This window comes from Crinia signifera, chromosome 5, assembly GCF_055691185.1.
Source record: "Crinia signifera chromosome 5, ASM5569118v1, whole genome shotgun sequence".
In the NCBI taxonomy this organism is placed as follows: domain Eukaryota; kingdom Metazoa; phylum Chordata; class Amphibia; order Anura; family Myobatrachidae; genus Crinia; species Crinia signifera.
In genome coordinates this window covers 118,127,587-118,152,044 of record NC_139221.1, presented here as the reverse complement: position 1 = coordinate 118,152,044, position 24,458 = coordinate 118,127,587, and the positions used below count along the sequence as shown (strand labels likewise).

The window sequence follows — 24,458 nt, the reverse complement described above, 5'->3', positions numbered from 1 at the left end:
AACACACATGCTGCTTGTTTTTAACCCTATGGATGCCTACTTGAACTGAAGAGGACATGATCTGTACTGTGACTAGGTGAGTATAATTTTTTTGCCCCACGGGCCCCTAATGGATTCTGCTGGACAGGAGAACAGATCTCCGGGGAACATAGGTGAGTATGTATTTATGTGTATTTTAAATGGTGTGCATGTTTTTATTGTAGTATTGGTTCTGCTGTGAAACTGCAAGTCCCAGCGGGTCCTTTAATGCCCCGAATGCAGGTACTTGTGGTTATCCAAGTACCTGCATGCGGGGAGGCTTGCTGGTACTTGTTGTTCCACCACAGAACTTAATATGCATTTTTATCTCTCTTGTACACATTTCTATGTAGACGTTCAGAATCTCAGCATCGATGAAAAGTTTACATGTTGCCCACGCAATTTCCAAAACTGCTGTTTCCTAATCATAACCTACTGTAACTCTAAAGCCGCTTGTCGACATTGTAGATATTGACATGTTCAGGTAGTGTCTGAATGCAGTGCCTGAATTCTTGTCTGTTATTAGTACACATCCAGCTTACAGTATTTTTTTGGTAGACTATCCAATAAATGTCTTTATCTTTAAATATATTTCATTACATTATTGTAAGATGACCATTTCCTCATAAATATTCTTACTAAGATTGTCGGTTAACCATTGCCGTCTTCACAGTTTAGAGTCGAGGTTGACCCCTAGGCAACGAGCTTGTGGGTTAGGATAGATTATCGAGAGTTATGGAGACATCAGGATGGTAACTGTTCTTGGCTGGTTGGAATATCATTAATTCCGTTTTGGAAATATTGAGTTTGAGGTGTTGAGAAGACAAGATAAGATGGCAGAGAGGCATTCAGGGTCTTGGCACAAAATCATTGGTGACAACTCCTGGGATTGATAGATAGATTTGACTAGCGTCCGCGTACAAGTGATACTGAAATCCAAAAGAGCTCATTAGTTTGCCAAGAGATGATGTATAGATTAAGAAAAGCAGATGACCTAAAAGGAGCCTGTGGTACTCCAACTGACAGGTAGTGAAGAGGAGGTAGAGTCAGAGAAGCGAACACTGAAAGATAGATAGGTAAAATGAGAACTAGGAATGGGCTGTATCCTTAAGACCTAGGCAGTATAGTGTTTGTATAAGGAGTAAGATCTAGAAAAATGAGTAGTGAGTAATGGCCTTTAGACTTAGCAGTGACTAGATCATTCATCACTTTAGTCAGTGCTGTCTCAGTGGAGAGTTGGGAGCTAAAGCTTGTGGGTCTAATAGGGTGAGAGAGTTAAGAAAGTTTGTGAGGCGAGAGTAGATGAGTCTCTCAAGTAGCTTGGAGAGGCGTGAGAGCTGAGAGATAGGATACTAGATAGAGCGTTAGGATCAGAATTGTGTTTTTTTTTTTTAGAATGGGAGTAACCACTGCATTTTGGCACACTGACTGGTGTAAAAGAGCATGCAGGTAAAGCTGAGCATTTAGAACATTTAAGTGAGTTGTTTCCTTTTATGAGTTATATGCTGAATCTAGATTAGGAACTCTCTGATGTGATTTAGTGTACCTGGGCCCCCTTTACCTGATCTGATAACCAGCAACATCCGACAGTTAGATGTGCTGTTGCACCCATGTGCTCTATAGCTGTGCTCGAGTAGCCAAGTGATTGCTATAATTTTATAAAACAATAAGATTGGCCGAGGAGGTTCATGGTTTTCCTTTTGCCTGACAGATAATTTCATACTGTGTACGGCCACAGGAAACCTAACCCTGCTAAGAAAGAGTGATTGCCGCAGTCACCCATTGATCACCAACATCTTCACTGTGATTTGTAGTATTATGCACAATGTGAGCATTTATTTTAATTGTTTTCGCAAATGAAAACAACCCACTAAAGAATAAAAATTAACTACAATAAACTGTACCATTATCCCATTAATTAATACACATTTTATATACAGGAGGCAAGTTTGTTTTATGAGAGAGTGCCCCAACATGTTAAAAGCTTATTTAGTATTTTACAAACATTAATGTGCTCTGTACCCCCAGGACCCTTTAATATGCTTTATGTCTGCATTTGCGTAAACTTAACCAGAAATAAGTCTCCTCTGAGCATAAAAGGTGCCCCATTGATGCTATTGAATGAACTTTAAATCTCAAGAGCATGGAGCAAAAAAAAACCAGGTAAAGTAGTTACTGACATTTACCACATTTCATATGCACTCTGTAACGAACAGCACCACCAACAGGCGTATTAGAGATGTTCATTAAGCACGTGTTTATAGAAAAAAAAAAAATCCAAGTACATATGTGTTCATTATTATGAGTATTGTTGTATTTTTTTCTTATGTTTATAAAGCTGCCATGATTGCCATGACAGTGAGGCTGTTGATGTCTGTAGTGTTGACATGCTAGTCCTCTGAAGGATCACCGGAGTGCAAGAACTATAACTGTGGCATGCATTGTAAGGAGTATGCCATTGCTAAATTGTACAGATGTATTTTTTGCTGCAATAAACCTAACGTTTTCTTTGTTTTTTTATTCTTTTTACAATGTTAGTCATCTCACTCCTCTCAGCTGGATTTCCCAAAAAGTTTGGAGGCAAGTAGTGATCAAGATAAGGAGGCGTTTCAAAATCGTGAGCCAAGAAGAGTAAAGATATTTGATGGAGGGTAAGTACAATAAATATAAATAACTATAAATTAGTTTGGATACATTTTTTAAAGGGAAAATAACTCCTAGTAAGTTCACATGAAGATAAAATAAAGTAAAAGCTAATACAATACACACGCACAGTAGGTCCTGTATGATTTATCAGATTTCACCAAATCAAGCAGATTAAATCATGGAATTTTTACTTATGGCACAAAAGTATATGTATTCATTGTACATGAGTCTTTTCCCTAGTATTCTGTAACAACAATGGTGGAATTTATAAAGCTCAAGACTGCTAAGAATGTATGAGCCTCTGTGCACCATGGCTATGCAGACATATATTATGGATTGTGAAATGTAGTACTTTGGCTCCTTTGAATAACTATCACATCACAACAGTACAGGTGGGAAAGGAACAAATAAGATAACCTAATAAATGGTTTTCATACAGAGGTTATAATGACCTCACATAGCCAGGTTCTGTAGACCTGGAACAGAAAAAAATCTCCAACCCCTCAATTTTTAGAGGATAATTGGAGACCATACAAAAAAGATTGGTGCCAAGGGCGTAACTACCATAGGTGCAAGGGGTGCAACTGCTATGGGACCCAGAGCTGAAGGGGGCCCATCTTTACTGTCTAAGTAATATATTTTACATACATTTATCGCCATCAGTTGCTAAATAGGGGGCCCTTACAAACTTTTGCTATGGGGCCTACGAATATCTAGTTACGCCCCTGATTGGTGCGATACTTCAAGTTTAAAACATAGTATTTAATAACAAGACGCACTCACATTCTTAAAACAAGTAAAATTATACTCTATCCCTTCTCCCACCAATCCTAGTCGTCGCCCCCCCCCCCCGCCCGCGCGCGGCCTGACCCTAACCGTCCCCAATAGTGTCTAACCCTACCTTCATACCCCGCCACCTAAACCTTTATCCCCCCCCCTGCCCCGCAGTGCCTAAACCTAACCATCCACTCCGCAGCCCGACCTATTGTCCCACCCTATTATTACCTAAACCTACTCCCCTTCCCTGGCCTAACCCTCCCCAGCTTATTTACATTCTGCATCATGGTAGTTGTGATTTGTGCACAGGCTTCCTCATTGATGTCGGGATTCTGGCCCGTTCTCTTGGTGGTACTCCGCATGGCATTGGCATTGTGAACTCTGACATCCCGACCACTGGGATGCTGAATGCATCCCATGAATGTTTGAGTGTGTATTTATATAAAGGAGAAATCAAGACCCCTAATTTGCAGGAATGAGTTTTCTGTTCAGTTGCTGAAGTGTTGCAGTTCATTGAAACATCATTGTCCCACCCAACATCCGTATTTTAGTAGTAATGTCTGTTTTTTTTCTATTCTTTAAAAACGTTCATAAGAATTATTTTTTACTAGGTACAAGTCAAATGAAGAGTATGTTTATGTTCGCGGCAGAGGAAGAGGAAAATACATTTGTGAGGAGTGTGGAATAAGATGCAAGAAACCCAGTATGTTAAAGAAACATATTCGTACACACACAGATGTCAGACCGTACCACTGTAACTACTGTAACTTCTCATTCAAAACTAAAGGTACAGTATGCAATCCACTTTTCAGTTATCTCAGTTACTAGTAAGCCCACTCAAAGCAAATGCTTCGAAAGCTAGACTGCTACCTTGTGATTGCCTCTGTGTTTGTGCGGAGACACACAAACAGACAGTAGACATATATAGATGAAAGGTATACATGTCTAATGTTTTTGGCTTATTTTTTTCTTAAATAGAGGACAATGTTCTGTAAATGTTACAAAAATAGATTGTTAAGTTTTACTTATTTATTTTTTGTTTGGATCTGTCATCCATCAAATCCATCCATTTTGAACATATTTTTTTTTAGTACAAGAAAAGCCGACAAGCTGTTGATGGCAAAATGTGTGTTCCTGCACTCTGAAACATTTTCCTTTGTATTAACAAAATGGCTGAATTAGCAAAAGCATAAACATTAAGCCTCCATATAAGACAAAAAGCGCCAAAAAGAAAGTCCTGCTGCTGTTTAAACTCAAATGGCAGCTCAACTTTTATGCTACCAAAAATACTGTATACAATCAAAAGGTGGTATATCTCAAACACTTTTTGATTGTATTAAGCCTCCATATGCCATGCACCTCAAGCTCTACTAATGTCAGGCATATTTTTGTTTTTTCTTGTTAAAAATGCGTCTTTATTCGCATTGTGAAGAAAAACATTGTAATGTAACATTTCATATACAGATGCAGTCCCTCATAGAATATAGGCGACTTGCACATCTTATTTGTATAGTGATACAAATCAGAAACATTTTCTGGGTAAAATGCACAAAAGACTGCAGCAAGGATGTAGTAGGAGTTGGATAAAATGAAGGGTATTGTCTCGGAAATACAGAGGAAACTTTTCTTTTGTTTCTTTTACATTCTGCCTTGGACAGTATGGTTGGTGTAATGGTTAGCATTACTACCTGACATAACTGAGGTTTTTGATCCATATTTTTTCGAGGTTCTGCAATTTCCTCCCACAATCCAGAAACATACTGGTAGGTTAAGTGGCATATGACTAGGGAATATAAAACTGTAAGCTTTTCTGTGGCAGGATTGATATGAGTGGCCAAATATCCCCCTTAAAGTGCTGCATAATATGTATGAACAATAAACAACTGTTCAAAATATTACCAAATAGACTCACGCATTTTTTTGCATGACATTGCACATTTAGGGGGGTATTCAATCACCGGCGACCATATGCTGAGGGGGAGATGGCCGCTGGGCCCTATTCAATGTTGTCTTCCCCGACAGCATTGAACAGGCGAGCTTGGCAGAACGAGCCAGACTTCACAAGCAGTTGGGCTCGTTCTGCCGGGAAGTGACAAGCTGCCGGCTGTAGCTCACCTCTTACCGGCCGCAACTCGCGGCCACACACCCTTTTCGTCCCACTGCATTGGGGCATTTAATCCCACCTGCGTGTTCTCGGTCTAGCAGACTGAGAACGTAACAGGGTCACGGCTGTCAAGCAAGCTCGACAGCCGTGACCCCCCAGATTGAATACCCCCCTTAAGACTTCATTTTGCAGAGTAATATTTTAAAAAGTTTGATTGGTCAGCCATTTTTGTACCATCTTACAATTGTACTGTATGTAAAAATAGCTTCATTAAAAAATTGGAGTGAACATATAGATTGTAAGCTTGCAGCAGGGCTCTCCTAAGTCTGTCTGTTGTTACCCAGTTTGTTTTATCACTGTCTACCATTGTAAAGCGCAACAGAATCTGCTGCGCTATATAAGAAACTGTAAATAAATCAATAACATAGTACACAGATGTACTTATCCTCAACTATTGTATGATCTACTTGAATTGTAAATTGTGTTTTGCACCAATGCATACAAATCCCTGGTCAAAAATTCTGTCCGTTAAGTATAATTTTTCTATTTTAGGCAATTTGACAAAACATATGAAATCCAAGGCTCACAGTAAGAAGTGTATGGACATGGGAATAGTAGTAGGTCCAGGGGATGATCAGGATACAGATGATTCTGGTAAGAAATCTCACTTTCCTGCTTTCTCTCTGTCTCTCCCCCCCCCCCCCCCCCCCATTCTTGCATTCCTCTCATAATAATCAGCCGAACTCTAACAAGAAGACATTCATTAAAAAGGCCATTATTTTATCAATTATTTGCCAATTACTTTATTAATTACATAATTTTCTGAGCTCTACAAGAAACATACTGTAGAATATAAAAGATTTTATGGTTATATTTTTTTCTTTAATAAGAAGTGCTTGATATCTAAAATATGCAAAGACCTTACAGTATTTATAGGCAAGCTGATGGACTACAGAGGCTGCAGGGGACACCGTCTATTCTTCAAAAGGGCCACACTCTGCACTTCATTTCAGTTTAGAAATAAGTTAAAACATTGAAATTTATTAAAGAGACCTAAAATATTATCAGGCATTTTAAACAAGTATTACAAGATGTAACAAGCAAATCTGACATTAATTCCGTAAGGGACTGGGAGCTGCAAGTGAATGCTTGGCAAACTTGATCATCACTGGCTTACCGTGTACAAGTAATGTGACCTTTAACGCAGTGTTAAAACATGCTATGTAATATGGAGGAGTGACTATACATTAGTCCAGGTGTTCCCAACCTGGGATACTAGTACCCCTGGGTGTACTCTGCAGACCAGTTGGGGGTACTTGGAAATAATATTGGTAATGGCGGAAGAAGAAAAAGTCTCCCAATCGCAAAAGTAGTCTACCATTGACATGGAAACAAGCCAAGTTGTGTCATTTTCAGTTCCATCTGCAGCGTCATCAGTGTCTCCTCATGCTTTTGCCCAACCAGCAATTCACTGAGAGTGACCTGTGAACATCTGCCCCGCACTGACATGGGTGAAAGAAGCATTATTCCTACAGGCGTTAGCGGGAACTCTGGAGACCATACACAGCCAGCGGCCAGACAAAGATGGACCTGATTCCTGACCATATACTAGTCCACAGCTATTCCTTAATATTAGGACACGCATACTGCTCACTTCCACTCATAAGTACTGTGGAAATTTCAAATTGAGAGGGGGGTACTTATAAATGAAAAGCCTAATAATCAAGGGGGTACGGGAGAGAAAAAAGGTTGGGAACCACTGCATTAGTCCATTAATGATGTTCATGTGGCCCAATGTAAGGGCCACTACTCTCTGCTTATCTTCTTGAGCTCTCCGCTGCTTTTGTCAGTGGACCACCCTCTCCTTTAATTCCGTCAATCGCTTGGTCTGCATAATACTGCTGGCTATCTTCCTAACTCTCTCGCTGTTCCTTCTCTGTCTCCTCTCATGACTCCACGTCTCCTGCACATCCACTGACAGTAGGTGTCCTCTGTTCTTGGTCCTCTTCTTTTCTCTCTCTATAGCTCCGCTCTAGGTGAGCTCATTAGACTACCAATATCCTCTCTATGCTGCTGAAACTCAAATCTACCTCTCCTTTCCTGATCTCTCTCCTCACTCATATTTCAAGCTGTCATTCTGCTATCTCTTCTTAGATAGATCTAAGCGCTTTCTTAAACTTAACATGTCTAAGGGTCAGATGTATCAAGCTTCAAAAGTGATAAAATGGAGAGTGATAAACAACCAGCCAATCAGCTCCTACCTTTCATTTTTCAAACCCAGCCTGTAACATGACCGGTAGGAGCTGATTGGTTGGCTGTTTATCACTCTCCAGTTTATCACTTTTTGAAGCTTGATACATCTGACCCTAAGACTGAGCTGATCGTTTTACCACCCTCATGCATAACCTCACCTTCGACAATTTTGCTATCTATTGAAAAAACGATCTTCTCCTTACTGTATCTCTGGAATTCTCTACCCCTCCCTATCAGACTCTCCACATCCCTACAATATTTTAAACTGGCTCTCATTAAATCCAGTCATCTCTCATCCTAATATTCTGTTTATGCTCACTTCTACCCAGTGCTTAAAGTGGTCCTGGTGAGGTGGTGGAACTCCCCCATCTCTCTTACCCCCCACATAATAACCCCTAATTGAAATTGCGCCCCATAGGGCAAAACAACCCAACACCCAAAAGAAATGGAATAGTGCGGGCAGAAGGTGCGCTTCAAAAATTTAGGGCATAGCTTTGTGGGACAGGGGATTATGCACATCATAATGCCCATTACATATTATGCCACACACCACCCATTACACAATATGCCACACACGGTAATACCCATTACATATTATGCCACATAAGTGCTGCTTTTCTTGCCCAATGTCAGTGGTTACATACTTTGTTCCCGGGGTAACGGGCACGTTGAGGGGGGTAACAGGCCCGTTGAGGGGGGGTAACGGGCACGTTGACGGGGGTAACATCCTCATCATCCCCTTACAGTATATCCGCCCCAATATCCCGCCGCCCCCCCTCCATAGTGGCTGGTGGTGTAGCCGTACACAGGCTGCTGGCTTCTGGCTAATTTGGCTCGCATTGCCGCTGATGAGAAGACAGGATGGATGCTGAGAGGCAGACAGTGAGTCATGCTGTCTGCCTCTCAGCATCCTCCTTCCTCTCATCAGTGGCAACTGGCAAGCAAATGCCTCTGTGACTGCAGGAACACGGAGGTGGAGGGACACTGGCCGGGCTGCGGAGGTGGGGGGACACTGGGCGGGCTGCTAAAATGAAGGCTGGCTGTAGGGAAATGAAATTTTGGCCGTGCACGGTGGGCGGAAGGAGGCAGAATGGAGTTCCAGCTTCAATTACAACTGCCGGAGCTTAGTTCCGCCCCATTCCGGCTCACTTCTGCTTCTACCACTTCTGTGTCATTCCAGTATGTTTGCCCCTTCCCTTTAGAATTTAAGCTCTCACAAACAGGATCATAAAGTTTTTTCTTAGCAAGCTTAATATGTATTTTAACCCTTTGGATGCCAACGTTGCTTTGAGAGATCCTCAAAATATCCACTAGAAATACCCGTGTCGCCCACTGCCTGGGGCCCCACCTCTTCCTCCTAAGATTAGGTTCCAGATTGTGCATTTGAATGATACCGGGCTCTCCAGCTGTTGTGAAACTACTCTCATAAGGACATAGTAATTGAGCTAGTTAATCATTCTTTATTTTGATTAGTAACAAGAAAGTGACAAATTACTGCAGACATACTGTAAGTGGCAACTGGAAACAGTTTTGCAACAGTAAGCCCCAATGAGATAAATAGAAATCTATTATTTAAGACATGGGGCGGGATGCAGTAACATCCGCAGCCCCTCTTCACTACACATCACCGGCTACCGCATAGATAATAATCGCATATGCAATAACATAAGCGATTATTATCACAAAGGACAGCATTAAGAGCTGACCTTTACGATGTGCCCGACGATGTATGAGCGGGTTCCTGGTGGCTCACACCCCTCCCCTTCTCCTGCCCGGTAGCCTCCTGCTCAGATGGCTGCTGGGCTCCGCCGCCTCCTCCCTGCACCAGAAAGAGGTGAAGGAATGAGGATGTCATTGGGGGGGGGGGGGGGGGCGGATCGGCGGGGGTCGCAATAGGAAGACCATAGGCTTCTATAGGCGTAACCTTCCACGGCGAAGCTCTGCTGGTCGGTCTTTATTGCATATGAAAATGCGGATGGGTTTTACCACATTTTTTCGTTTAGTGCATCCCTCCCATGATCTTGTTTTGTTTCTATTATAGGGGGTTGTTTAAAATACTGCAGAAAAAAATCAATTATCAGATAGTAGAAAATAGTGCCTGACACTATAATGTGTAGCAAGGGATTGAAACTAGGGAATAAGAATAAATGTGGATTTTGTTTTAAATCTAAACAATAGCATGACTATAATTTAGTGATTGCTGAAAAAGAAATTGAAGCATGGCGAGAGCTGCGAACCATGCAAGGGGACGCGGTGTTACGTTTTAGTGTTTATGTTGACTGTGTTGACATTCCAGTAAAAAAAAAAGGTAATTGTTTCCTAGCACGGCGCCAGCGATGGAAATTGTATCCATCGGGTCCCAAAAAATCGCGTCGATTGCATCGCATTCAACCAAATCGCATGCGATGCGATCGACGCAATTTTTACATTGGCCCCAATGTTAAATGCCCCCCAGACCCCAATTTTCATTGTTCCCCCACCCTGATGGGTCAAATGGCCCCCCATTGTTAACGCCACCCCACGATGAACGCCAACCCGAAGCGTAGCGAGCCCGCGAGGGGCGGCGGTACGAGTCCTCTGACCGTTTCATACCCCCACTATCCACGTCGGTGTGGAGTTGATTTTATATAGTGTGGCGAGCCACCGAGCCCGAAGCGTGGCGAGCGCACGTGCATTACTTCACAGGTATTACGCGTCCCCTCACGGGGCTCGCTGCGCTCGCCACGCTTCGGGCTCCGTGGCTGAGGGGCTGCGCATTACTTCACAGGTATTACGCGTCCCCTTGCAGGGCTCGCTGTGCTCGCCACTCTTTGGGCTCGGTGGCTCGCTTCGCTCGCCACACTATATAGAATTTACTCCACAAGCACAAGTAACACCTGCCTCACCTGCAGTGCACATGGGTTTGTCCATCTAAGAAATATTTTGTCAGAAAGAGTGAACTAGAATAAGGGCCTCAGTTCCTGCTGGAGCCTGCTGAATAATAGCCCTGCATACAATGGACCCGATTTTACATAGGAATTTAACATTGAATACAATGCATTCAATGTTAAATCGTGTTGGTCGCGTCAGTCGCATCGCATGCTTTAACTTAAGGCATGTGATAGGCGCGATTTTTTAATTGTCGGGGAAAAGGCTAAAAATAGCCCTATAATCGCGTTGGTCGCATCCATCGCATACCTTAAGTTAAGGTATGCGATCACCCATGACGGGTGCCGTGCTAGGAAACAAGTACCAAAAAAATTATGATTTTTTTTCAATGTCGACTTTACCCATGTCGACCTACTGACCCTGTCGACCTAACGTCATGTCGACCTTCCTGCATGTTGACCTTAACTCATATCGACCTAAATACTTGTCAACATAATGCTGGTGACCTAATGATCCATACCTGTCTCCATGCCTCTGTGGGTGGAATTTAAGTGTTGTGTGCCCCGCCACTAGTTGGTGCCCGATGGAGCAATTCATGCACTGCTAGGTTTGGCCGGCACTGACATTACTGTCATGTTGTGCCATCATTTTCACAGGCTGGTACCTAGTTCTCTATAAACTTGGACAACTGTCTGTGTCCTGGCAGTGGACGGCAACAATTTTCATATTAGGACAGTTTATAGCTTGACAGGTATGAGGGACCCTTGTCTTTAGTCATAGGATTTAAAAATGATTATTTGTAAAGATTGTTTATTCTACAAAAAAATAAGCAAATGTGGACATAATTATCAGGATCTAGACTGCTTATTGCCATGTTCTTTGTGTTTTAGATTGGTCATTGTTGGGCGTTAGTAAGTAACTGTATGCTTTCACCTTTTGTGTTAGGAATCATGCCCATGGCTATCTGCTGCACATCTTCTGATGTTTGTGTCACCAAAGTACAGGGTTGCAATGTGAGGAATGTTAATATGTGAACTAAACTGCCAGGCCAGGTGATCCATTTAGCATGACACAATGCAACTGAATATCCTGTTCTGTGATTTGTGCCCCAGCCTTATCTGCTAAGTGACTATAACTAAGTGATTATCACTGAGATACAAAATATTATTGCAGCTAGTCTATCCAGTGTGTGCGCTGTGTAAATCTCTGCATTACAATTGTGGATCTGCTCCGCAGAGTTGGTGTATAATTTAATCATTGCTGTATTTTTTTTCACTACTAGCCTTGAAAATCTGTATTTAATCTGCCTCTTTTTTTAAATTTTAATCTGCCTCTTATGCAGGCGATACATCAACAGCTCAGTTCCACTACATAGATGGTCAGTCCCATGTATTTATTTATTTATTAACAGTTTCTTATATAGCGCACATATATTCTGCAGCTTTACAGAGTATAGTTGAACAGTCACGTCAGTCCCTGCCCCAGTGGAGCTTACAATCTATATTCCCTACCACATGTACACGTACACAGAGACATTCTAGGGTGGATTTTGTTGGAAGCCAATTGACTTACCAGTATATTTTTGGATTGTGGGAGGAAACCAAAGTACCCGGAGTAAATCCATGCAAATACAGGGAGAATATACAAACTCCGCACAGCTAGGGCCATGGTGGGTATCGAACCTCGGTGCTGTGAGGCAGTAATGCTAACCATTACACCGTCCGTGATGTCCCACTGAGAATCGGGCAAAAAAGAGCACGTTAAAAATCTAAATTGCTGATCCCATACAATTCTATTTGAGTGAAGCCAGCAAATTGTGTATTTTTCAAACTCAGCATTGGTGGAACAGCGAATTGCCTCAGTTCTCCCCTTATGTGTGGGAACCTTAACTTCAGGGTGCTGTTATATACATTGAAGAAATTCAGTTCTCGGTAAAGGTCGTTAAGCACAGAACTATCCATCTTTGCTGACTTTCCTTTGCATCCCATGGAGTTGCGCAGGAATATCAGCAAACGTTCACTACCGAAATAGAAGGTCCAGAAGCACACCAAATTGATTTCCACACGCTAAGGCCCTTATTCAGATCTTATCGCAGTAGAAATTTGTTCTCAAAATGGGCAAAACCATGTGCACTGCAGGTGGGGCAGATGTAACGTGCCGAGAGCGTTAAATTTGGGTGGGGTGTGTTGAAACTGTCATCTAAATTGCAGTGTAAAAATAATGCAGCCAGTATTTAACCTGCACAGAAACAAAACAATTCACACAAATCTAACTCTCTATGCTTGTTACATCTGCCCCACCTGCAGTGCACATGGTTTTGCCCATTTTGAGAATAAATTTGTACTGCGATCAGATCTGAATAAGGGCATAAGTTTATTAGCAAAGGGTCATTTGGTGGAACAGGTAGGATTTTCTGTGATCTTCAGTGGAGTAATAGTGAGAACAATACCCTTGTTATTGTGTACACATAGAGCGTTATCCAATTTACTGCACCCCACACAGGGCTATCCTTTCATCCCTGATGCCAGCACTTATTGGGGATTTGTATGTTAATGTTCACTCTAGGGTTTTTTTTAGGGCAGGGTACTAATCACCGAGCAGGTCACATTTTACATTCAAAACTTACATTAGAAAAAAAAACTCATACAATACATAAAAAATTGCACACTGTGCCAGGACGTCATTACACATTATTCCACACACCATAATGCCTATTACTATTTTTACTATTGCTACAGGGGGGTCAGGGGGGGGGTGTGTGTGTGTGTTCATACTGGTTGCCAGCGGGGGGTTCATACTGGTTTCCCAGGGGGGGGGGGGTGTTTTATGCTGGTATAGATGGCATGCTGCTATAAATTGAGCAGTATTTCGGCTGATCCAGGCCTCCTCTACTGAGAGCAGCTGTTCCAGCTGCACTCCGTCTCCCGCCCCTCTCAACAGAGGACTGAACTTACACAGCGTGGGGGGTGTAAGGGCACACAGTGCTACCTCTTAAAGGGCAGGGCGGCTTTGGAAGTAAAAAAAAAAAACACAGAAAGCCCTGTAAAACAGGCCTAGAGTGAACACTAGATTTGCCTACATTAGGCAGGCAATACAAGATCCACAATAACCAACCATCTTTTTCTGTGATACTGTACAGTATATGGTGCCAAAACACATAAGCCTGCAGCTTATCGTGGTCCCTGAGAGTTTTCGGATGAATAAGGGTAATTTTTTGCACATAAAAAGTGGCCTATAACTGAATAGCCCCACGACATTACCCTGCAAAAAAATGGGTGTGGTATATGGTTCAGACAGTCGGGATCCCTACAGTCATATTAGCCCGACGTCAGGATCCTGACTGGCCGGACTCAGACAGAACCCGGCTGTCTGTGTTTTAACAGTTGGGATCCTGACTGTCGGGACCCCGTCCGGCACCCCAAAAAAAATTGCTGCAGCTAATATGGATACCCCCTTAGTGTTGCAGTAGTTGCATTGAAGTAGAGATTCTAGCAAGAAAAATGTGATGGTGCTGTTTCTTTTTTTTTTTTCAGCCCTAATGTAATAATGTCTATAAACAGCAAACTCGATTTTTGGTGGAAAAACAAGAACATTGTGCTGTAAATAGAGGTGTAAAGGACTACCATATATACAGGTTAATTATTCAGTGGCGTAAGTGAACTGGCAGGGTGACATGTTTATAATGCATTGTGTGTAAGTGGTAGTTGAAATAGGGGTATAAATTATAAAGTATAGTATTACAGAAAGATTTGGGGATACTTCAGTATTTTATTTCTAAGTTTGAAGTTAGTACATATTTGTATCCCATAACTAAAAAACAAAAACGAATGTAGAAGTTTAATAATACAATAAAAAAAAAAACACATAATATAATAAAGAAGCACATTTTATACACAGTGAGCACTTTATCCCAACAATTTGGTTGAATACAAGCCTTATTTATTCGGACACATGATTGCTGAGAAGTATTGCTGGAACACAGAAATGGGCCTCAGACTCTCATTCTCTATCTTTCCCAGTAGGTGGCAGCCTTTGCCAAAAATGAGTGTGGTCTGAACAGCAGCATCCTTCCATTTACACACACAATAGTCCATAGTGGATTTTTTTTTCTCCAGAAGACACATTCTATAATTTATTTGAAATGTTTAAATGAGCACTATTGCTGTAAAGGACAATTGCCCAAATGTTTTCTTATTCTAGAGCCTTTCCCATATTAAACTATTTACTTCTTGTCAGTTGCGTCCAAATTGGCACAAAATCAAGTCATTATTTGTAGCTGCAGACATACAGCCCGGAGCTTTGACTTCAGTAGTTTATAAAAGGCACCTTAGACAACTAGGATAGACTAGAGCCAGAACTCAGATAGGCATTTATGTGGTGAAAGTGCACTTGGTACTAGTCACCATACAGTTACTAGGCGAGTAAAGACCTAAAATAGTTACCGCACTATACTGTAGCATGGCTGTCTGCTATTTTACAGTATGAATCGTTAAAAAAGTATTTTTATAGGAATATATCATCTGTATAAGTATATTCTTGTTTTTTTATTTTTTAGATGGTTTATATCTACCACCCAAGTGAGTTATTGACAACTGTGGAGAATGTTTATATTTTACAAATTAACTCTGTAAAAAGAAATATTGACACTTGATAAAACATGTCATTTATGCTGTCAAGATAGATTCCGTCATTTCCAGAATTTTGATAAAATGCGCTTATGTGTTTATGAACCATCAAAGATCAAAAACCTGTGTGTGGTTCAAAGACTTTCCTTAGTCCCCTGCAGGGCGCCTTTTTAAGCCAATATTTGTAGGAATGTGATTGCTAGTAAATTCTCTCGTATTATGTGGTAAGTAGCATTAATATGGTGAAAATCTGGACATCCGCGATCAGCATTTTAAACCTTTATATGTTGATCTGCTACAGCTTTATTTGGAATTTATAGACCCATCATCCACAGGATATTTTATTCAGAATCCAAAACACTTGCTTGAATACATTGCTATCTGACATACTTTATGTTAGTCAATAAACAAAATGCACCAACAGGCAATTTTAAACATAAAATCAATATAAATATCATGAAAACCCTTGGTTATATAACATGCATGTGAGTGCATTTTCTTGAAAAAGGAGATTGAGTCCTGGCTGTAGAAATGGACAGGAACAGGATACAGGTTGAGTATCCGGTATCCGGACATCCCTTATCCGAATTATCATTCGATTTTTTTTTATTTTTATTTTTTTAACCCCCTGACCCTCTTTTTATACTTACCAAGTCCCCGGGCGTCCACAGCAGGCCTCCGGCATCTTCTCCAGGGTCTCCAGCGGTCCCAGGAATGCATTGCGCGAGTGTGCGCGCGCGCCGGTGACGTCACCGGTGCGCGCGCACACTCGCGCAATGCATTCCTGGGACCGCTGGAGACCAGGAGAAGATGCCGGAGGCCTGCTGTGGACGCCCGGGGACTGCGCGGACGCCGAGGGACGCCCGGGGACCATCAGGGGACAGGTAAGTATGGCTGCAAAAAAAATATTCTAAAAACCGGAAAATTCCCCTATCCGAAATGCTCGCGGTCCCGAGCATTTCGGATAGGGGATACTCAACCTGTACTTAATATGAGTTTGCATGTGTGTGAAACATCGGACATTACAGCTAGCACCTGATGCTTCATTTGGTTCTTATATATTAAGTGAACCGTTGTATGTATAAAGAAGGTACCTGGAACTACAAATGTTTTGTGTAGGCTACACTGACAATGGTGAATTAAATTATTCCCATACTAATTTGTTGAAGACGGAAATTGTAAACATATAACCGATTTACCTATTTGTCTGAACAGTTTTTGGTCCTTTTCCAGTGTTTTTATTTTAAAGAGCATAGTCGAGTATCTGCCAGATAATCGTATAGTATTTTCACAGTGTATGTGTATACCTTTTTACATAACCCCAACATATTGTGCAATCACGCATACACTTTGCTGGCTTTATTGCCCCACAAGCTACTTGATCAGACCAGAGTTCATAAATAGAATTTCTGCTTAAAGCATTTTTGAACCAAATTTACTGGTATGCCATGATGTCTGGCGCCAGGGTTTAATGTGGGGGACCTGGCTGGAAAGGTGTTCCACCACCTGTAATCAGGAGGTGGAACTAGTTCAACCACCACCTTGGCCCTTACAGTAAAGCATTATAGTTTGCAGAGTGTGCCAAACACCCTACCACTGACCATGGATCTGCCCAATGAGTGGAGGAAGGGGGGGGGGGGGATTTGGTTTTAAGGAAATGAGATCCCCAAACTCTCCAGGATCACTTTAAGCATGTCTGGCAACAGCCTGTGTGTTTGCAATGTGGCAATAATCAGGTTAGTAGGTGTGGATGGTGTGTTGGCGTGAAATGGGTATAAGTGAGAAAACAAACCATATCTTGGGATTAATGAAGAGGTTTAGGCAGCACACTGTCATTTACTTTTTGCTTAATATTTCCATTTTGTATGTTCACATATGTTTAATTACTGAAAGTTTGAGACATCTGATTGGTTTAGAAGAAAAATCAGCCATGCCATCAGGCAATATGGCTGCAAAGTGATTATCATTGCTGTCTCAATGCTGGAGCCATGAGAATAAACTGCAGCCTGTACATTTGTTAAAGTTGGCAAGCAAACATTTTTATTCATCATAATGACCTATAATGTTTACTTTATATAGGAAATTAAATCCTTTTTTTACACAACATTTTTCATTTAAGTTTATATAACAAAATGTGAGCGACTCTGGCATTCCTTGCAGATATTTTGCACATCTCTCACTGAGATGTTGGCGCTCAAAGGGTTAAAGCCCAAAACAATAGCTGGCGGCTGTCAAAATGCACTGTAGCATGGTAGGGAATGTAAGTGCCAGAGAGGCAGGGAGTGATAATGACTGCATACTATCTTAAAGAAGCTGTATTATGTGGTGGTACTATATAAATAAACATGGATTATAACAATATGCAAGCTTGCAGAATTACATGGGAGAAGCAAATGAACTGCAATATTGTCTTTCTGTCATTGTCATTGGCAAGAGGTATTTCACCTCTGAATGTGTTGTGAGTGCAAGGAGATTAAGCCGTAATTAGTACCAGTGGGTTTGTAGGGGTCAGAGTTCATGGCACTGTTTGCTGAAGAGGGGTGTGAGGTCATTGGAATAGAATAAGTTGAAAGAAAGGAAATGATAGAGGTCAGTTTGCACAGAAGCTAAATGACAACGCAGACAACACAAAAGATTAACACTTTTCCTCACACAAAGAAATAAAAACAAACACATTGTATAAACACATTGTATATCAAGATAGTGATGGGGAGTCTAATGAGTCCTTTGTATAACCTTTATTATTTTATTGCTGGTATGTTTTCAGGAATTTATTTTTTAACACTAGCCTTGCAATTCTGCTGTACATTTAAATATAACTTTTTTCAAACTTCACAATCTGTGGCAATTCAGGTATTGTTAAACTACAGTAGTTTCACAAGTCTCACAATGCCAGGCTGCCTGATGGTTGCACCTCTATGTTGGGGAGATTTAGGTAATGCTGAGTTAGTGCTCAGTCAGTATAAAAAAAATACATCTAAAGTTCCTTAAATACTAGACTAGTTTCTAAAATATATTGCTCTGAAAGGCCCTTCTGATAATTTTCTTCTAAAATAAAATAAAAAAAGTCTTGCATGTATGCTCAGTGTCTTTAACAAACACAGCCCCCCATCCCCCCCGTCTATGCATGTAGCTGAATCTGCCTATATTATCAGCGACTGCATGCACAGCTGCAGTCCCGGTGACTTCACTGAACCGATATAGTTCAGTGTGTATGAAATATAATGTTTGACCTACGGCACTGCCTAGTCTAATCTTGTAATTGGTACAGACACATGGATACATGGATATACGATTAGACAGATTAGCTTTAAATTAGATGATATTTTAAACAAAATGCAAGATAACGACGTTCATTAACAATATTTTTGTGCATATTGTCTAGTGTGTATGCACTTTACCATTAATGACGCATGCTCCCATGAGTTGTCTGTACATGACACATCAACAACAGCATGCTCCTAGATGTGGCTACTGAAGATATCTTTTGTGAAAGCTTTAAGTTTTCATAACAGCTGATCCTCGCCGACAACGATATCAGGGGGGGGCGGCATTGGCAAGTGCAAACGCACTTGCCAATGCAGGGTGGGGGAGCGACGGTCATGCTGCATGTCCCTCATCTGAACATGCAGGACGAGAGAGGGGGTCATTAACAAAGCGTGGGAGTGTGCATCGTTAACTATGTGGAGTGTGCACACTAAGCATTTTCTGAGCGATATTATTTGAAATATCGCCTGGTGCATATGGGGCTTAAAAAATATTTGGTCAGGGTGCTCAAAGGAAATCATGAACGACATTGTATCCTTTGCAGTGTTGTCTAATGTGTGTGTGTGTGTGTGTGTGTGTGTGTGTGTGTTTGCGAATGACATGGTTACATGCTATATTAACAAAACAAATCCAATTATTTTCAAGAATTATGAGATTGCTATATTATTGCAATCAAACAAAACAAAATGTTTCCCAAATTCTCCCCTTTAATCTGCTGTTACCTGACAATTCATTAAATGATCTGTCTGAAACATGATAATGCAGGCTTTAAACAATTTGTTTGTCATTAGTTCACCTACAGTAGTTAAAAATGTCCCTTTTATTGTTGGGACAACATAAGGAATCAGTTTGCTTGCAGCAAGGTGATAGGTGATATAAAGGGATATGGCTACTTTTTGTTTAACTTTTCATGCTTGAGTCGCTGAAGGAAGCAAGTCCTTTCCCTGTGACATTGATGCCTTGGGATGACAAGGAGTATGTACAACCTGAAAGCTGACTTGAAAGGGATGTGCAGTGAGCAACTGTCTGCTGCCAGTCACCCAGAACCAAAGGCCTATTTAGTTTTACTCAGTGCCATGGATCAAAGGGGGAATTATTTCTAAGATTAGTTTTATCCACAAACATAGGCAGCTGTGCTGCTTCAAGGGACGCAGGAGCAATTGGGACAAGTAGCCCATTTAAAAAAAAAAAAAAAATACTGGTTTAGTCTACATTTAAAACATTATTTTGTTGAATAATTTTACAGTAAATGTTAATGACCAAATACTATAGTTTAATATTAATTAAATGACACTTTAAAGGCATCTACATTGAATATCGGGGAAATCACCTATTTCTTTCTTACCCCCCCCCCCCCCCCCCCCCCCCTCTCCTAAGGTCTTAATAAGCAATTTGAGGATTTCAATTAACTTATTTAGTGAGTAATTACCCACCTTCTGAAGCGGAGTCTTCAGAGTCCAAAGTTGAGAGACCTCCCCCACATTAAGTGTTATTCCCCTGGAGCCAGCCACTGGGACAACTACATCTCCCAATTGCCATTGTGCCTCCCAGCAGCCGCTTCTTTATCAGTGTAAAGATGGAGGAGAGACCACCAGAGGAAACCTGGTATAGAGTCTATATTTTCTCTTTAGTTTTAACTTTCAGTTCCGCTGTCCCCATGTGCTGCACATACTTTTTGTACTAGATCTGATCTCCTCTCATTGCATTACAAAACCTATGTGATGAGATGCGATATTGTATACAATAATTGTACCGTGTATGGGCACCTTAACATCTGACGTCTTATTTGCTTTTTTTTTTTTTGCCAAAAATGTGTAATAATTGCACAAGTAGACTGCTTCACTTGCCATGCTTCAAAAATTGGTATTCAAAATACTTGGAAAGCTGTAAGTGGGTATTTTTCAAGGCTTTTCAATCAAAAACTTAATGCTAACTTAAACAGTATTTAACAAAGATCCTTTTTGATCACCAAAACTTTAGAGCAGCGGTACTCAAACTGTGGGTCCTGACCTTTTGAGCATGGGGTCGCGACTCCATGTTGCTGACCATCAGGCTGATGTATTTTCTAATCTCATTTAGTGATTCAAGAAGTCTGAAAAATCTGTTGAATTGTCTTATGTAGGTACACACTAGAACGACCATGATCGGGAAACAATCGTACGATGGTCGCACAATCTATTGCAGCACACGATCTGCTCACAATCTGTCCCCAATCTAATGTAGATGACAAATCTTTAGTGCAGCAGGTAAAATCTCCAAAGCAACCAAATGACCGTCAGGGAAGCGCATTGGATCGGAATCGCATTGAAAACATGCCCAATTCTGCTTTTTTTACATACAATCAGTGAAAATTGTATCGAAATTGGGAGAGTTGAGCCCAAATTGTTTTGGTGTGTACCCAACGTTATTTTAGACTCCTCACATCATTTTTTGCTCCTATAATGCTGCCATGCATGTGCTGTTTTCTGACTACACATGTGATGACCTTCTGCAGTAACTTGCTGGGGTCCTGTAATTATTTTCATTGTCTGATGGGGACCCAGAGCGGTACTCTTTACCTAGAAGGGCGCCCGTCGTGGTGATCGCGGGTACATTTATGTCTGGCCGCGACGCGACCGACGCGATGCCCGCGATTTCCCATTGAAACCCATGTTAAACATGGAAATCGCGTCGGTCGCGTCGCGGCCGGCCATAAATGTACCCGCGATGCCCGCGACGCGATGCACCCGATTTCCCATAGGAATCAATGTTAAATGGCCCGACCGACGCGATTTTACTGTTAAATGCCTCAATGGACCCGATGTGGCCATAGGAATCAATGTTAAATGGGCTACAGAGCCCAAATAGGCACAATTAACCCTTAAATGTCCCCCCAAATTTTTAACGCCACCCCACGATCCACACCAACCCGAAGCGTGGCGAGCGCAGCGGTACGCGTCCTCCGACCTTTTCATGCCCTACTATCCACGTCGGCGTGGAGTTGAGAATAGAATAGTGTGGCGAGCGCAGCGAGGGGACGCGGATACCTTCACAGGTAAACGCGTCCCCTCGCGGGCTTCACAGGTGTCCGTGGCCACGCGGACACCTGTGAAGTCCGCGAAGGGACGCGTTTACCTGTGAAGGTATCCGCGTCCCCTCGCGGGGCTCGCTGCGCTCGCCACGCTTCGGGCTCGGTGGCTCGCTGCGCTCGCCACACTATTCTATTCTCAACTCCACGCCGACGTGGATAGTAGGGCATGAAAAGGTCGGAGGACGCGTACCGCCGCCCCTCGCGGGCTCGCTGCGCTCGCCACGCTTCGGGTTGGCGTGGATCGTGGGGTGGCGTTAAAAATTTGGGGGGACATTTAAGGGTTAATTGTGCCTATTTGGGCTCTGTAGCCCATTTAACATTGATTCCTATGGCCAAATCGCGGGCATTGAGGCATTTTACATGAAAATCGCGGTCAATTTAGCCTTTTTAACATTGTTCCCTATGGGAAAATCGCGGTCATCGCGGGCAGCAGATTTTTATGTACCCGCGATGACCGCGATTTTACCCCCGACGCCCGCGATTTCAATCGCTGGCGCCCTTCTAGGTAAAGAGTACCCCCAGAGCAAAATAGTTTGAGGACCCCTGCTTTTAGAGTATTTAATGTTCTTTTTTTTTCCAGTGATAAGACTTACGTAGTGTAAACATGGTTCAATTCTAACTTTCTATTTGACTTTAAGTGTATAGTGAAAATCGAACAGAAATTTAACGGTTTTCAGCCATATTCAGTGCCAATTTTATTCCGGTTCGCGCTCATATTTAGTGAAAATCGAGACAGAAAAATAGACTGTGCAGGCAAGACTATATAATACAGATCTGTACTACTGTATATAGTCAAAATCAAATGTGTTTTGCTTGCCGTGCGATTCGATCCAGGTTGAATCGCAAGGCAATTGCACCATGTGCACACACCTTAAAATTTTGTGCCTTTTGTTGTGTATCAAAGTATATTGTATTATTATTTTTTTATTATTAGTACTATTATTATTAATAAATATTTATATTGAGCACACATAGGCAGGTATTCAATGGGTAGAATCGCGGCTGACAGCGAATCCTGTGTAGGATTCGCTGCACTTTCCCCGCAATTCTCCCTTAGGGGAGATTCGCCCGACAGCCACCCCTCCGCCCTATTCAACGCCTCAGGGGCTCTCTGCCCCTGGCGGCGAATTTGAACCCCCCCGGCGAATGCTGCCGGGGAGCTGGGGGACGGCTGCAGGCAGGGAGATGGAACCCTCCCTGCCTGCGCCGGACACTGGGGGTGAAGGAGGGCTGTCGGGGACACAGGGAGAGCCCCCCAGAGCTGGCAGGGGCTGTGTTAGGGAAACGCTACACTCACTGGTCCCGATCGTTCATATGTAATGAACGGGACCAGTGTGCAGCGAATAAATGAATATTAATGAGTGGCTCCCGGCTCCCGCCCCCTGCTGGCGAATAAAAAAAAAAATTGTTTAAAAAAATAAAATAATAATAAAAAAAATATATTCATGTGCTGCAAGCACAGGAATAAAAATAGCATGCCCCTTCACAGAAAAAAATTCTGATTTTTTTTACACCAAAAAAAAAAAAAAAGCTTTATTTTAAAAGATCACATTCCAGTTCACCTAAAAAAGATGACGAATGTAAAATGGAGAATCATGGCGAAAATCAATGGATTTTCCATTTGAGCATTGGATACACTCTGCGAATCCCAGTGAAAACCCCATTGAAATACACCAGCAAATTGCAGCGAGCATGAAACAGAGAACTGGCCGGCATTCACTGTTCACTTTCGGCGAACAGTGAACATTGAATAGGGTGAATCCTATTTTCAGTGAAAAAAATTCACCGCAAGGAGTAAAAACAGCCCGATTCGCTAAAAAAACGGTGAATCGGGTGCATTGAATACTGGCCATATTTTGCAGAACTTTACAGAGAATATTTGAACATTCACCTCAGTCCCTGCCCATGTGGAGCTTACAATCTATATTCCTACCATGTGTACATGTTCACCTGGACATTCTGGGTGAAATGTAATAGGATGAGAGATTCAGAAAGTGAGAGATTTGGTAAGAAATCTCCAATTTTTTTTAAAGCGGCAATCATTTACACTGCAAAATCAAACTGGTTTTGCAGTGTAAGTGATTGCTGCTTTAAAAAAAACTGGAGATTTCTTACCAAATCTCTCACTTATTGAATCTCTCATCCTATTACATTTCACCCTCTAAGTCAAACTTCTAGTCAGGATCAATAGCCCTAGCGCTAGTAGCAGATGGTGATCCACTTTAAAATAAGAACATTAACATCGTTTAACCCCTTCCCGACATTTGACGTACATTTACGTCATGGCCGGGAGGTACTTCCCGACACATGGCATAAATGTACGTCATGAGTTTAAACTGTCACTGCGTCTCGAGACGCAGTGACAGAGGGACGATGTCTGCTGTCCCTGACAGCAGACATGTCCCTGCATGCCCAGGGGGGGCTGCGATGTCGCCCCCCCGTCGGCGATCGCTGTGATTGGCTGTTCAGTGTGAACAGCCATTCACAGCGTTTTCCTGTGTTACCAGCGAATCGGACGCTCGGTAACACAGGTGTCAATCACCGCCGGGCGTCAGGGGGCATGAGGGGGTCATCGGTGACGATGACACCTCACCCCACCCTCACCCCACCTGCCCCCAAGGCTGTGATTGGTCCGTGGGACCCACGGACCAATCACAGCCAAGGCGCGACATTTAAACTGACGGTGACTGCGCTGCAGACGCCATTCCGGTCTGGAATAGCGTGCAGAACGGTCACCGTGCCTGCCTGCCGTGAATACCGACCTGATCCTTGCTAATACTTACCTGATCCTTGCAAATACCTTACCTGATCACCTTATCACTGCTTGTAG

The 24,458-nt window shown here is 42.2% G+C and overlaps 1 protein-coding gene across 4 annotated transcripts in view; it reads left to right on the top strand.

Moving 5' to 3' along the window:
* Nucleotides 1-24,458, top strand: part of HIVEP1 (HIVEP zinc finger 1) — a 219,486-nt gene that overhangs the window by 177,402 nt on the left and 17,626 nt on the right. For all 4 annotated transcript variants that reach the window (XM_083187912.1, XM_083187914.1, XM_083187913.1 and 1 more), the window contains 3 exons: nucleotides 2,557-2,669; nucleotides 4,053-4,228; nucleotides 6,098-6,199. In XM_083187912.1, the coding sequence (XP_083044038.1) occupies nucleotides 2,557-2,669; nucleotides 4,053-4,228; nucleotides 6,098-6,199 (391 nt within the window). The remainder of the gene's footprint in view (nucleotides 1-2,556; nucleotides 2,670-4,052; nucleotides 4,229-6,097; nucleotides 6,200-24,458) is intronic.